We start from the raw sequence: 15,746 nt of genomic DNA on the forward strand, positions 1-15,746 counted from the left end.
TGCTGAGCAGCGCTGGCACGGCATCAGGGCTGTGTCTCCAACCTTCCCTGCCACCTCTGACCAGTAAGTTGAGGGTGGGCAAGATGTTGGGAGGGGACATAGCCAGGACAGCTGACCCAGAGTGATCAATGGGATATTCCATACCATATAATGTCTGCTCAGATAGAAAAGCTAAGAGAAAGAAGGAGGAAGAAGGGGGACATTTGTTACTTATGATGATTGTCTTCTGGAGCAACTGCTACGCGTTACTGTAGCCCTGCTTCCTGGGAAGTGGCCAAACATCGCCTGCTGATGGGAAGTACAGAGTAACATCTTTTGGTTTTCCTTTGCTTTTGCACACATGACTTTTGCTATTGTTTCATTAAACTGCCTTTATCTTGACCCACAAGTTGCTATTTTTCCATCTTACACTCCTTTGCACCCCCCACCCCGTTCTGCTGAGGAGAGGAGTAATAGAGCAGCTTGGTGGACACCTGGCATCCAGCCAAGGTCAACCCACCAACCACACCATTAAATTCTGTAGAACTGTAAGATCTGGCTAATGAATTGTGTGACTAAACTCTGTCTAAAGTGCTGATGGCCTGTGCTATTTAGAACAGACACTGTTACTACTGTGTTATTAAAGCAATTGTGTTTCTGAGCTGTAGCTTGCCTGCAGAGTGAATTGTATGACCTTATTAATGGATATTACTTTAATGACTTTTACTGTTTTGTCCTATTTTTAAATTGCATCTTAGAGCACCAACACACAAATATCTTTTTAATGAAATGACTTATTTCAAATGTCTTCATTAAGTGTAATCTTGTTTACTCATAAATGCATTAGTTGTAGTAGTAAATTCTTTGGGAGAGAATTGGAAAGCTTACTGAGGTAAAAATAAAAGTTCATATCAGAGCTGCTGTGAGTATCATTGGTTTGTGGAAAGAGTTGCTTTTCAGTTGTCTTTCATATTGATTCATGCTTACGTAAAAAAGGCACCATTTTAGGCATGAAATTATGTTTGTTGTGAGTAGCACTCAGATTGTATTCTGCTTAAATTTCTTTGGTTTGTGTAGAATTCTAAATAAATCAGCTGTGGAATAGAAAGCTGAAAAATGTTACAGCTTATTCACCTTTAGCAAAAAAAAACAGATTCTGCCATCCAGTGGCTACCAGTCTGTTAAGTAAGAGTGGATTTCACTGGTTTATCTGAAAAAGAATTGGTCTGTAGAAATCTTGACTGACATTAATATGCCAGAGGGGAAACGAAAAATTGTTTTCAGCTTTCAAGCTAGGTAGCTTGTGCAAATGACATATTAAAAAAGCAGATCTTCTAGTAAGTTTGTCAAACTGTGGACTTCTGTGCATACTGTTGCATTTCTGTCCATTGGGGTTTTTTTACTAATTTTTAAGGGCAGAACTACTGGTTTTGGATTAGGTGCTTACAGGTACTGTTTGGAATACTGTGAAGTTTTGAGAAAGAGTTAACCTGTAATACTTTTTCAACCAAATGGGGAGTTGATTTGAGTAAGTCTTAAGATACTGTTTTCCTCTAGAATTCCTTTCTCTTGTAGTTTTCTTAATCCTTAATATGTTCCTACAGAGTCACCCTTCAAAGAATATTATGCATTGACTGTGTGTTGTGATTGTGAATGTTGTATATTGATATGTCACTGCCCACATTTTTCTTTTGAGTTGCTTGAAAGTTTTCATTCAGTGTGTTGAATGAAAGTCTAGATTCTGGTCAGAATACCATTATTTAAAAAAACCCACAAACTCTTCTAGTTCTTAACCAGACTTTTATAGGGTTTATTTTTTTATTAATCTTTATTTCTCTTTTAATGTTCCTGTTTCAAGCAGGTGTAGCATCTTTCTAGAAAAACAAGCTGATGTTTATTTTTCTAACTTGTTACACTGTTTTCTTTGATGCTTCTGGAAATTCTGTTTGTTTATTGCTGCTTACTAAGTCAGTCTCAATCCATGATGTTGCTACTTTCCAATAGGAAAAGAGAGGAAAATATTTTTCTTTATCTAAATATTTGTTTATTTTTGCTAACAATTGCATGTCCCAGGGCTATAGTATATGTAATTTCTTCCAAATGTAGAGGAAAAAGTCTTACACTGCCAACTTCAAGATTAAGAGAAGCTGGAACAATACATTCCTACAGGCAGTACTCTTAAGAAAACACTTAAAGACGTACTTTATTTAAGGGTATGTCACAGCTGTAAGGAGACCATTTTGTATAAAGCCATGCAGTTCAACTATGTGAATGTGAAAAATTCCTGTCATTCTTTCCTAAAGATACTTAGACCAGACTTCATTTAGACAGCTATGTTTCTGCTTCTGTTTAAAAACTGTTTCTTTAAATAATATACGTACCGTGCAGTATAGTGTTTTGTTAGTTCAGTTCTGTAATCACCAGTTGTGTTTGTTAGGTTTTTGTCCATAGATCCTTTATTATTAACAATGTAAACAGTGTTTATCATTATGAACTTCATGGTGTTTACAATAGCTTCTAAAACCAATTAGATGGAATTGGGAGGGAAAAGGGGAAAGGAAAAATATAACCATTTTCAAAGACCTGACAAGAAATCTCAAAATGAAGTAACAGGCAAATTAGAAACCTAAAATGACTAAGCAGGCCATAAAAATAGCTGATTGAACCCTGATAGCACTAATATAATCAGCAGGTCTCCAGGAAACCCATTAACACTTTATAATAGTCTCATTCATGGAAATGAAATGAATTTTGAAGATGATACATGGCATAAACGTTATGTATACAAAACTTGGTGCAAAACAAATAAGCTTTCACCCTGTAATCTTGCAAGCAGAATAAACTGTGAAAGAACATTAATAGCAAGAACTGATGTAATCCTGAAATTCAGCCACTTAATTGAAGAAACTTGATGAAAAGTACTGGAAGTACTTGCATTAATTACTTTTTTTTTCAACTGAAGACATTTAACAGTTTAGAATAGAAATTTGAATATATTTGAGATGTGTCAATCCTATAAATACAAATGCAATTCATGATTTAAGTGGAATTTGGTTTTTTTAATGTGGCACAAGAAGTTTTCAACCTGAAAGCTTTGTGAAGACAATGGTACTCCTAAATTGAAAAGCATATTTTTCAAAAAGAATTAGTGTAATTGATTGCATAGCAGTTTCATTGACTTTTACATAGGTGATTGGGGTTTTTTTATATTTAAAGTTCTCTAGAATCAAACTACAGTTGGCCAGTTATTTTATTCCTCTACATTTAAGAGTAGAGTGAAAGAGTATTATGTATTATCCTAAATTTGTAATTTGTATCTCAGCCTCTCACATGAGGCTACTATAAGAAGCTGCAGCAAAATGATAGACCTAGTGCAGTTTGTCACAAAGTTAAATAGAATAGTTGATTTGAATAGCTGATGAAGCCCTCATTCCTAAGCTTGTGTTGCTCGAGGTAGTACTAAATTGGGGTGCTGCTCAAATAATTTGCTTAGTATTGGAAAGCATTGGAAAGAATATTATTAGTATTGGAGACACTATTACCATAGAAAAAGTAATAAAATAATATTTATTATATTATAATAATAATAAAATATTATATATTATATTGTATATATTATATATATAAAATAATACTATATTATATATTATATAATTATAAAGTAACTAAAGCTTCCAGAGTAATGGAAAGGGAAATCTTCAGAGGGTGTTTTCAGGACTGTTCTTTACAGTGAATTTGTACATCTGTGGCTTTCTACAATTAAAATAAAAAAGATAATCACAAAAAAAAAAATCAGATACTTTTCATGATTATTAGTAGAAGTAGTGCAGGTAATTAAATCTGTAGAAAGGAAATAATTCTGTGTTCTGCAGTCCTTTTTAAGTGTCTGAAAAGTAACTAAGAAAAAGCAAGTTTATTAGAAAATCAATTTTATATCTTAAGGATCTGTTCTTTAGTTGCTAAAGTTTTAGAATCTTCACATGCAGAAATTTTAATTGTCTACACCAATTAGTGGTGGAAAAATCAGTTGTCTGAAAAAGAGAGACAAAGTATTTCTATAATTGATGATTTGTTCTTTGTAAGATTTAAACATGCATTAAACTATAATAAATGTAATTGCCTGGATTAACTATATAATTTAATTTTTGAAAACATTTTCAAAGTTTATTTGGGACTGCACAGGCAAGTTTTATGTTCTTTTTGGAGGTTGCAGTTTGTTGCAAATATTGTTGGAGAAAGGTCTGAACATTAGCAATTGCCAGATGGAGATTTCTTCAGAAGCAGAGAGAAGGTTGTTACTGAATTTGTCTGTTTACAAAATTAATCATAAGTAATTTTTAAAATAATCTTTGGCAGGTTCTTGTGTATTGCTGCCTCTTCTATTAGTCACAGTTTATCATCTTAGGTTTAAAGATGATTATTCTTCTAATCTTGACTATTGCTATTTGACTGATGTATAATTATTAACAGGTCATTACTGTATAGTAGTTTTGGTCACAGTCTTGATGAAAAACAAATTAAATACTGAAATAGCATGTGTCTAGAGATTTTGATTGATTTTAATACGTATTTTCCTGCTGTATTTCTTTTCCTTATGGATGGATTCAGTATTTCAGGGTTGGGTGCGAGTGGTAGCCTCAGAATAAAAACCTTGGAATAATAAATACATTTCAACAGGTATCCTAAGTTTTGTTACCACATGGTCTTTTCCTTATGATTAATATATGTAGATATACACACACATGCATGTATATATGAAAAATCAAAAATATGCATGCTGTTTGTTTTAACAGATTGGACAACTTGCTTTTAAAGGCGTGAAAAGACTAAACCGAATCCAGTCTATAGTTTTCGAGACCGCCTACAACACAAACGAAAACATGCTAATCTGTGCCCCCACTGGAGCTGGGAAGACTAACATTGCCATGCTGACAGTCCTTCATGAAATTCGCCAGCATGTCCAGCATGGTGTTATCAAAAAGGATGAGTTTAAGGTAGGAGTTTAATGAACGAAGTAACAGCTTTTCAACTTACAAGGTAAAACCCATTATATGATATATAGAGAATATGAAGTCAGGAAGTTTTCAAGGGTATTACGGTTTTCCAAGTCAAAGATAAGGCTATTTTTGAGTTACTTCATTATTGTTAAAGCCATTCTTATTTGTGTTCTAAAGGTCTTATTATGCAAGTAAAAAGCTATGAAAACACATTTAGCTTTGATGCAGAACCAATTTTCAAAGTGATGAGGCTGTATAAACAAAATCTATTGTCCTTTAAACAGCTGCACACTTATCCAACAAAGATAACTACTTTTCATATATCACTATTAAGATTTTTCACTGTAAGCGCCTGGCATCATATTTCAGAATAAATTGTGATTTGTAGTGGTTGCCATGAAACAAACGACATTGTGGGGTTTGCTCATTTATCAAGCAAGTGTCCTTTTGGTGCAGATTGTGTATGTTGCTCCTATGAAGGCTTTGGCAGCTGAAATGACAAATTACTTCAGCAAGCGTCTGGAACCACTAGGCATTACTGTGAAAGAATTGACCGGTGATATGCAACTGTCAAAAGGTGAAATTCTGCGAACACAGGTATGCTTAATATTTTAAAATGTTCTCTGTATGTATTCATACCTCTTTATAGGCATGCTGGTCTTTTCTTCAAACTCCTTGTTAAAGGTATTGGTAAAGCAGCTGAAATGTTATTACCGAGTCTGTAATTACTTCGGTTCTGTTCCAAAATGTGACTTTCAGTTCAAAGTGATTAAAACACTAATGCATCTGAAATATCTGAAGCAACTAGCTCATTAAACATTTTGGTTTCTCCCATTCAGACTTACTAGTATGGTGCCCCACTTCGTTATAACCTTTGTATAAAATCTTGCATGATTTCCAGCTTGTGAACCTTAGTGGGTTGTGCCCCTTACCTTCCAGAATTATAAACCAAGTGTTGTATGTATGTGTTTGCAAGAGCCTAACGTTTATAATTTCAGATTAGACATTCTTTGATAATAGCAATCTTTGAAATTTGAAGGTCTAGTCTGCAAATGGTAAATCTTAAATAAATTTGAAATGCTGTAACAACATTGTTGCAAATATGTTAAAATAATACTTACCTTGTTAATTAAAAAAAAAAAGTTAATAAAGCTGCAGGTTCCTGTTAATAGTTGATCTTATCTTTCCTTCTTAAGCACAAATGAGGAAAAGTATAAGACATTGCTAGGTTAAACATCTGAACATTCATAGAAATGAATATTATTTGCTTTTTTAGCTTCCAAATAATGTTGCACAGATGGAGATTTTTCTTTCTTAGTGGATACTTCTTGTCATGTGTATTTCACACAAATGCTGTTTATGTCAGTGAAATACCATTTTTTCCAAAATATTAAGATACGTTTATAAATATTCTTTCATCAAGTTCCTTGTAATTACCCTTCTTCCTCCTGCCTGGATGAAGAGACAGAGTAAGACTTGGTTGTATTATTGAAATGAACATTTATAAATGTAAGCTGTAGTAATTATTGATTCAGATGAGTTATATTTTGCCAGTCTTAGCTTTGATGTATTTTACATTTTTGTAAAACTAGAGAAAACCCTTCACGTGACAAGAAAAGATGTCTATATGTAATTAATAATAAAGAAGACCACTGCAGTAATCTAGTATTAAGTCCTGGATAGTAATCTTATTTATTAGAAGATGTACATGCATATGTATTGACACATACAGCCACAATGCTGTGGTAACCAATAAATAACGACACAATCAGTAACAGGAATACCACTGGTAATTTATCAGAATTACTTTGCAACCCATCTGCATAAAAATTGGGTTTAAAAACTAAAGAACTTTTCAGCTATAAAATCTCTCCTCATTACTAAAACTCTGCTTGCATCCAGTAAAGATGTAAGGTGGAAGGGGGGGACCACAAAAACCAACATTTCAGGCATTATTAAGAAATGTGTATGGAAAATAGTTTACAAAGTTGAATTTTCATTACTCTGGTAATGGGAAATTAATATATACAATGTATTAATTTAGAGCAACATGGTAACTTCAAGTGTAGAAAGACTGTCTGCCTTATCATGCACTCCTGTTTCAGTCCAAAATACTACTAGTAGCATAATTTATTTTCTTTTGGGGAAGAAGGTAAAGTAGATTTCTGTATAAAATTCAAGAAGAAATGGCAAGGGAAGGACCTAGGTAAAAATCAGGGGGTTTTTTCTGCCATGGATTTAGCTCATTGCTTTGAAATTAAATATTTCTTTTTATCTGAAATTTACTTTCAAAGCATTTCTACAGTTTTGCATATACTTCATAGGATAGAAACACTAATCTGAATTGTAGTGTATTTGTAGTTCCTAAACGTTTTGGGGGAATGCAGGTGGAAGAAAAAATTGTCCTCAGAAGAGGGAAAATTAGGAAAACATTATGTTAGTTATGACCCAAAATTTAGCTTCTAGATTTTCAAAGGAACTATAACATTGATTAATTTCACATTTGCTTTAGCATCAGTAATACTTTTGCTTCTTTGCTCTTGAAAACATTTGAAAGGTTAAAAAGACAAATACGTAAAGTCCAAAAATCCTGGGACTGTGAAATACTCTGTTTTCTTTTGCTTTTTGTAGACAGTCAGTCTTTCGTTATGATGAGTCAGAATTGTAGGAGGTGCAGAAGAGAGAGAACACCAATCCAAGAGTTACCATTGTAATTGCTGCTGCTGTTCTTGCAGACTCTGGTGATCAGCATTGGGCTTTGTTTTATCCCTGCTTATAAAAGTGCACAGAAAATATGTAACCTTATTATAAACTGAGAAAAGGGCACTTGCTTGTGCAGGATCTTGCTTACTGCTCTTTGTGTATATTGTTTCCTGTGAAAACTCAGGAGCTTGCTTTCATGAACTGTGCACTTAAGCCACCTCATGCAAGCAGGTTTCTTTCATTGCTTTTTACCCTATATTAAATAGATTCTTGCTTCAAATATTTATTTTAGTTGTTAGCCTCTCTAATGTATACATTTCTCAGATAGGAATACTCTGATATGTGTTGCTGCTTTACTTATAGTTTCAGAGTTACTTTGCTAATCACTACCCTGCTTTCTAGCCTTCATTAGTGTAATAGATGAAGTGCCTGTGTTTAACAGTAAAGCAGTTTTTCCTGTAAGAATTAATATTACAGCAGGTAAATGCATGCACACAGTTTAAATACACAGGGATAGTTTATATAGTATGGGGAATAAAAGGCATCAACTGAAGTAGATGGCAGGTATTTCCAGTTGGATCGCTGTTTCAAAAGATCTCAGCTGATTCTTCTAGGAAACTGAAGGCCTTATGTAAGTCTTCCGTCACAGTTGTCTTCTGCTTTTCTGAGCAGCTCCATTTTCAGCATCTTCATTTTCATCCTCGGGTGAATCAAATCAGTCACAATGAAGGATTTAAAAATGAGATAATTGTCAGGTATTAATTAGAAATAGCACTTCGGGGACAATCCTGATAATTTTCTCCTTCCTTTCCATCCGTCATCCTTCATACTTTCTCTGTGTGTATTTAAATATGTGTATTTTGTAAGTCATTACATGTATCTGTTTGCCATGTGCTGATGAAGAACTGCTTTATCTGAGAAACTGCTGATTCTCTCACTTCTTAGGAATCCACACTTAACAAGCCAAAAAAAAAGTAATTAGTAATTTAAATTTTCATTCCTTTAGGATGGAATAAAATCTTTAAATGTTTTTGAAAGATATGCCTATTAAGAAGGTTTGTAAGCATAATTTTTCAGCAATAACTTTCTCTATGCTTTCCATACTGTCATTTATACTCCTGCAGAAGGCATTCCTGTCTCTTTCTGCTCTGCACTTTTATAGTATTATACATGAGATTATTTTACTTCCATTTTATTCCATACTATACTTTGAATAATCATTAACAGTACTATGGTTCCAACACATACTTCAGAAGCCAAGCTTTTCAAAAAAAGTTATTTCTCATGTTACAAATAATGAAATTATCTTTAAAAGAAAAATCAAAATAATGTTTTATTGACTCTTCAGTCAGTCTTCTAACCTGCTCCCCAGCTTGTACAGTGAAAGCCACAGCTACTACTTCTCTAAGTGTAAGATGTAAGGGTAAGTGTTAAAACTGTAAGACACAATTTCCCTTTATGTTTTTGTTAAAAGGAGTAAGTGTAAATATTTAACATATTGCTGTAAAGTTTCAGACAGAATAGATACAGGGTCCATTACCAAATAATCTGGATGTAAGTGCGTGCTTTACTGAACATGGGAACAGAACAAAATAAACATGTTACAAAGATAAATAACACTAGCTATTATACTCGTTCTTGTAAAGAATGTATCTTCTGTTATTAAGCCTTTTTTCATAGCCTAAATAGAGATACATTAACTTTTCACTTTCTTTCCCTCATTAAAAAACAATCTAAGGAGGTTTATTTCCCTGCAGTTGATATTTTTCCTATTGGCTCTATTTTAAGCATGTTTGTATTCTGACCTATTATCTAAGCATGTTTGTATACTGACATAATATTATCTCTGATACTTAGACATTACTTAAAACACAATGATATTAAGCATACTCTAGCCATAATCTTATTGTTAGGTAAGTCAGTTTTGGTATGTCAATGTTTAAATGGAAAATATTTTTAGAAGTATTAAATTATGTATGTTGCTGGGTAGCATTTGGGACAACATGAAGAGTTTTGTTAGAAGGCAATGGATTATTTGAGTCGTTGTCTTTATGGCTTTTTTGAGTGTGCATATATATAGATATACTCATAGATACACTCATTTGCTTTATACTGTCTAGAAAATTATATAACACAACTTCAAAATCAACCTGTGGGCTTTCGAAACGGTTACCTTTGATCTTGTGTTTGCAACGAATAGTAGTAATAATTATGTTTTCAAAGTTTGGAGAATACAACTGGGATTACAGCAGTATAGATTTATAATGTAGTCGCCAAGTCTGAAGGCACTGCCCTGCACTGAGCATGGTGTATTGTAAGCTAATGACTAGTGTGATGCCTTAACTTGTACAAAACAGGGGTAGCCTCTGGGGAGTTGCAGAAATGCCTTCTGGCTTTAACGGTAGCTTTTAAAGTTAGTGGCCATCAAAACACATGTAGGAGATAATTTCTTTTTAATCTTTTGTACATGCATGAAACAAAATTAAGATCCTTGGCATAGCACAGTGAAAATTTATTACAATTTCTTCCATCTGTGTAAACTTTAAAAATAATGTAAAAAATATGATCCTGTTAAAGGTATTTTATTTCCTTTTTAAGGAAAGTTATTTTACTATTCTGTCGCATCTTCTGTTACTGTGAATATTGCTCACCCTTAAACTAGTACCTCAGCAGTTTTGTACGAGATGTGTTACACTACAGTCCTTGTCAACAGCTAGCATCCTACTTCAGATAAGTGCATACAAGTGAGACTGACATTTTAAAGTTGAGATAAATTTTCTGTCATGTTTTTGCTTTGTTTTGTGTCTCAGACCTGCAGATAATAAGCAAAACTTCTTTTATGGGTCCTGTGTCTCTTGCTTTGACTTGAAGACTGCCAGACTGTCACGAGGCTTGCTCACTACAGATATGTCTTGGTCTTAAGACCAGATTATCAGTGCTTTCTATGTTGCTAAAATTATGTAGTAGTTGAAAACAAATCTGGTCAAATTTTGAAAGCGGCCTAATTTCCCCAACCTATAAACCTTTATATATCTCTGTTCCTTCCTTCTCATATTCTTGGAGTTAAAGGGATTCAGAGAACAGGAGAAGGAAATTTATTGCCTTTTAAATAAATATTAGGGGAAAATGAATCAAACTATTATTGTGGGCGTAGTTCTGATAGCACTTCTGAACCATTGAATACTTTTTTTTGTTACTGTTCTTCTTGATCAAGAAACTGATTATACAGAAAGCAAGGTTGTTCATTTAAAATTTAATATGGGATTTTGTGTAGTGTTTACGTAGTACTGAAATATTTCAAGGCCCACAGAAATGTATACCACAAAAATGTATACGTTTAATGAACTGCAGGGCTGTGCCTGTTAACATGGGCCTTCCAGCCTTCACAGGATCAGACGTTTCTAAAACTTTTAGGTTTCTGCAGGCCTCCAAATATCATTTTTTCTGTCATGGATTTGATAAAAATTAATTCCTTGTCTGATTAAAGAAAGGGGTACTGGAAGCAAATGGTGCGTTTGACCTTGGTCTGTTTTCAACCTAAAATGCTTCTAAATGTTTCTCCTGAATGGGAAGTGGGAAACCTGAAGTAGCATTCATCTGTTTGTTTGTTAAGAACTGCCTTCTTCATAAACTTTTGTTATTTTACAACCCTGAAAAATTCCAGGATGTTCAAATGAATCAAACTCAAAGCTTAGATTTGTTTGCTGTAGTGTCCTGCATCAATGAAATACACAGAGACTTGAAGTGAAAGATTAGGCTTTTTATCCACGCAGCTCAGTTTAAAAAAAAAAAAAAAAAGAAAGAAAAAAGTGTGTATGTGTGTGGAGAAAGTCCTGCTAAACCTGACTTGCATTGCCAGTCAGAAAACGGGCAGCTAGCTGTCATATTTGTTCTCTGCTCGTTAGCCTGTGTAAGCTAATGTCATGTGGCTTTCAGAGTTGATTCTTGATGTTGCTCACAGTTTATGTAAAAACTATCTTAACATTTAGCTAAGAAACCATCCTTCAAAGCTTTAGCTATGAGTAGTGATATCACTTTCATTTGCCAAGTGCTGCACCTGTTGAGCAGTTTTAAAATCTGAATGATTTCCAAGTTCCCAATTAAGGAAAAAACCCAGCAGTAACTGAGCAGAGTGTCTTTTTGTCACCTTAGAAGCACATTGTCCCCATGTTTGGGGTGTCTTGTGCCCAGGCGCTGGCAGCAGGGGGGCTGTGGGTGCCAGACAGGGCTGGCTGCAGCCAGCTCCAACAGACCTGCCAGAGGGCACAGAGCCCCTCAGCCAGGCTGGTGGCACCTCTATAAAAGCCTGTTTAAGAAAGAGCAGAACCACTGCGTAGCAGCTGAGAGAGAGTGTTGAAGAAAATAGTGTGAAGAGCAGCCCCACGGACACCAAGCTCAGAGTGGAGGGAGGGAGGAGGTGCTCTAGGCACTGGGAGCAGAGATTCCCCTGCAGCCCATAGAAGAGGCCATGGTGGAGCCAATATCCACTCTGCAGCCCTGGGAAGACCCTGCACTGCAGCAGGTGGATGGTGCCCTAAAGGAAATTGCAGACTGTGGAGAGCCCATGCAAAAACAGGCTCCTGGCAGGAACTGTGTCCCATGAAGTTGAGCCCACACAGGGGCAGGTGTATCCTGGAAGGGACCGATATTGGAACAGTTTGTGAAGGACTGTCCTGTGGGGGAGACCCCACATTGGAGCAGGGGTGAGGAGGGAACAGCAGAAACAAAGGTTTATGAACTGACTACAATCCCTGTCTCCTGGGAGGTGGAGGAGATGGGAACCAAGCAGTGAAGTTGGGCCTGGGAAGAAGGGAGACTGTGAGGAAAGGATTTTTAGGTTTTTTCTCTGTTTCCGCACTATTGTACTCTATTTTTAGTTTGCAGTACATCAAACTAATTTTCCCCAAGTCAAGTCTGTGTTGCCCATGACAATAATTGGTAAATGACCTCCCAGTCTTTATCTCAACCTATGAACTTTTTCCATCTTATTTTCTCCCCTTGTCCGGTTGAGGAGGGGAAGTGAGGGAGAGCATGGCTGGGCAGCTGGCAGCCAACGAAGGTCAACACACTATGGGTAGTTTTAATTTTGGATTTTTTTTAAAGTTACTGCTTTCACTGAAATTTTACTTTTGGTATTTTAAATCCAAGAAACATGTTTTGTTAGCTTATTGCAAATTTTATTAACTGGTTATTTTTCTTTTTAACTTTAGCTAGCTATTTATACTGGAAATAAGAGTAATTTAGAACAAAAGGGCAATTCTTATTGAAAAGCGTGAGTATTACGACAGTACTGATGGTGTTTTTGAAAACACCAGTGTTGCAAATGAAAAGAGAATCTGTGTAAGCTGCATTTGCATTGGCAAATACATTTGTCTGATTACTGAACAGAATTCTTTTCTTGAGGAAAGGAAATAGCCTGAAGGACTGAATGTATTTTGACATCTCAAAGATTAGCTGATTAATTGTACTCGTGCTGGCAAGGCAGAAGTGAGAAGTGAAGCAGAGGCCACAAAAGCATTAGCTGAACAGGGCAAGTAGTTCTGAGAACAGCAAATGGCATCAGGACCTTTGAGTGATATGAATGATCACTCTGATAGATTCTGTCAGCTGATAGACTCCGATATTAAGTCATGAAGGCTTTATTCCCTATTGGAATCTGATACTAATAAAATGGAATAATGCTTTTTTCTTAAGTTCTTAACTGCAATATAAAACTAATCAAGTCTGAAAATATTTGAAGCAAAAGAGGGCTATAAACTTGAGGTGCCTTCTGTTTAATCTACAGCTTGCTTTTTCTCATACACTGTTTCTTATTTCCTGCACTTTAATAAGGTACGGAGATGCTTCTAGGTAAAAACAAAGAGTGAACTTGATTTCTGCTACTTTTCCAATGGAAATTGAAATACACCAATTTTGTTAATTTTTATTGCATTATATTCTGTGATCATCTGCTTTGTATGTGCTTCCCATTTCATGCATATACAAAGCCCGCTGTTGGAAGCTGAATATTCATACATAGTAATTTACCTTATGCATATAGTAAGTACATGATATAGTGATTCTTCACAGTGGTTAATCATTTTCATACTTTATTTAAAAAAACATTGCACACCTATTGCATGCACGTTTATGTGTAACCAGAAATGAGGACATCTTTATATTAGGAAAAGTGAATAAAGGATGAGAATATTTGAAATCAAAGGGGATTTTTTTGCTCTTGGGAACTGACAAAAAAATTAGTGATGACAGAATTACCGCTAAATCATGTTAGACATTAAGTGTTTCTTACTGACTTCTGGACCTATTTAACTCTGAAGCCATGTAAGTATTTTGAATTGTGATAAATGTTATAAATCTATGTAAGCAGCATTTTCAATGTCAAAGGATTTTTGTAAAAACGAAAAATCTTGACAAACAGGATTTGGTGGTGTGGGTTTGTTCTTTTAACCCTGTTTTTCTTGGCATTCTTTTTGTCCTTTTCGTAGCTTGTGGTAGGAATTAACGAGTCCTGTGGAGGTGATCTTCCAGGGTACAGTTATAAAGAAACAGTCTTAAGTGTTACTACTAAGAAATTTTATTTAATAGTGTGCTAAAAAGACCTCCTAGCCTGGCTTGATACACATGAAGATACTGGAAACTGTCTATTGAATCTGTCTGTGCAAAAATCTAGTAAAACAAATCTGTGGCTAAGAATTTGACAGAGGTACATGATCAGCACAGACAAAAATAATTCACTAGTTCATATTTCCATTACCCCCAAACCAGAGAGGAACTGAAAGAACCCTGATTTTGTGGGGTTTGCAGCATGCCCTTAATTGCAAGTAGATTGGTCTTTTGGTTACATGTGTAATGCTAAAATGTATGAAATTACATTACATCATGAAATTAAAACATGGAAAAGTGTTGCATTTCTTATTTCTCCCAAAGCCTTATTTTCCACAAATATATTTCTATTTCTAAACTGTCTGTGTTGATAAAGTAGTCTTCAACATTTCTCGGTTAGTAAGTTAGCTATCAAACAGACCCTGTAGGAACTTAATTTTTCACTTTCTTTTATTGAATGCAGGCATGTCATCTTACTATGCCCACCACCTTACTCATATAAACATGTTTCAATACAGTGACCAAGAATTATGATTTTTTTATTTCAGAATGTTAACAACTCTTTTCCCTTAATAACAATTCACAGGCTATATGTTGTACTGCATTTTAACAGAAATTAAATGTATGAGAAAAGTTTGTTGGGAAATTTTTAGATTGACATTGTTAATTGGTATCCCATTCATGTTACCGTAGCATTTTGTGAAAACTATGTTAAGTGCTTACACTGAAAAATTACATAGAATATGCAATCTAAAGTGCCTTTAAAGCAAGATAATACTATTTTATTTTCCCATCTCTTGATGCTTCATCACTGTCTAATCTTTATCCTTCTCTGGTAATTTTGTCCATCCCTGTAAGGTGCTTACTCTGATATTAGTTTCCCGTAAGTGGCCTTCATCTGCAGTTACATGCCATGTGTTTTCAACAACCGCAAGTAAAAAAACCACTGTATTACTGCTGACTTCAGATGCCAGTCTGTTTCTTTCAGGAACAGAGTGGTTCCTTGCTCTAGAAACTTCATATGCATTAGATGCAATAAAGTCTACAAATCTTTTTTGGGATGAGGAGAAAAACCGTCATGAGGTGGCCATCAGAAGTGATCCAGACATTATAAAGCTCACCAATACTGAAAAGCCTTCCTCTTTTCAAGTTGTTCATTTCAAAAGAAGAGTTGATCCTGTTAGGGCTGAAAAAAAGTAGTGCTGAATTCTATGCACACCTATGGCTTCAGGAGCAGAATGTTCTCTTTAAATCAGCATTTGGACTGGAAGATATAATTTATCAAGAGTACATCAAAATCTAATACGAAAAGGAAAGAGGAAGGGACATGCCTTTCTTTCTGAGAAAACTTCCAAAATATTTCTTAGTATTACAGCCTTGCTAAAAGAAAATGTCCTTTCTTCTGAATCTTCAAAGTTATGCACTATTTAAAGTGAAAGTCTTTCTTCTAAATGAGGTAAAAAC

At 34.9% G+C, this 15,746-nt stretch overlaps 1 protein-coding gene across 2 annotated transcripts in view; it reads left to right on the forward strand.

Annotated features, from left to right (window-relative positions):
• ASCC3 (activating signal cointegrator 1 complex subunit 3) overlaps window positions 1-15,746 on the forward strand; it is a 284,673-nt gene that overhangs the window by 74,909 nt on the left and 194,018 nt on the right. For both annotated transcript variants that reach the window (XM_080390028.1, XM_080390029.1), the window contains exons 9-10: window positions 4,773-4,973; window positions 5,433-5,573. In XM_080390028.1, the coding sequence (XP_080246154.1) occupies window positions 4,773-4,973; window positions 5,433-5,573 (342 nt within the window). The remainder of the gene's footprint in view (window positions 1-4,772; window positions 4,974-5,432; window positions 5,574-15,746) is intronic.

Source organism: Falco punctatus (assembly GCF_963210335.1).
Source record: "Falco punctatus genome assembly, chromosome: 5".
NCBI classification, from domain to species: Eukaryota; Metazoa; Chordata; class Aves; order Falconiformes; family Falconidae; genus Falco; species Falco punctatus.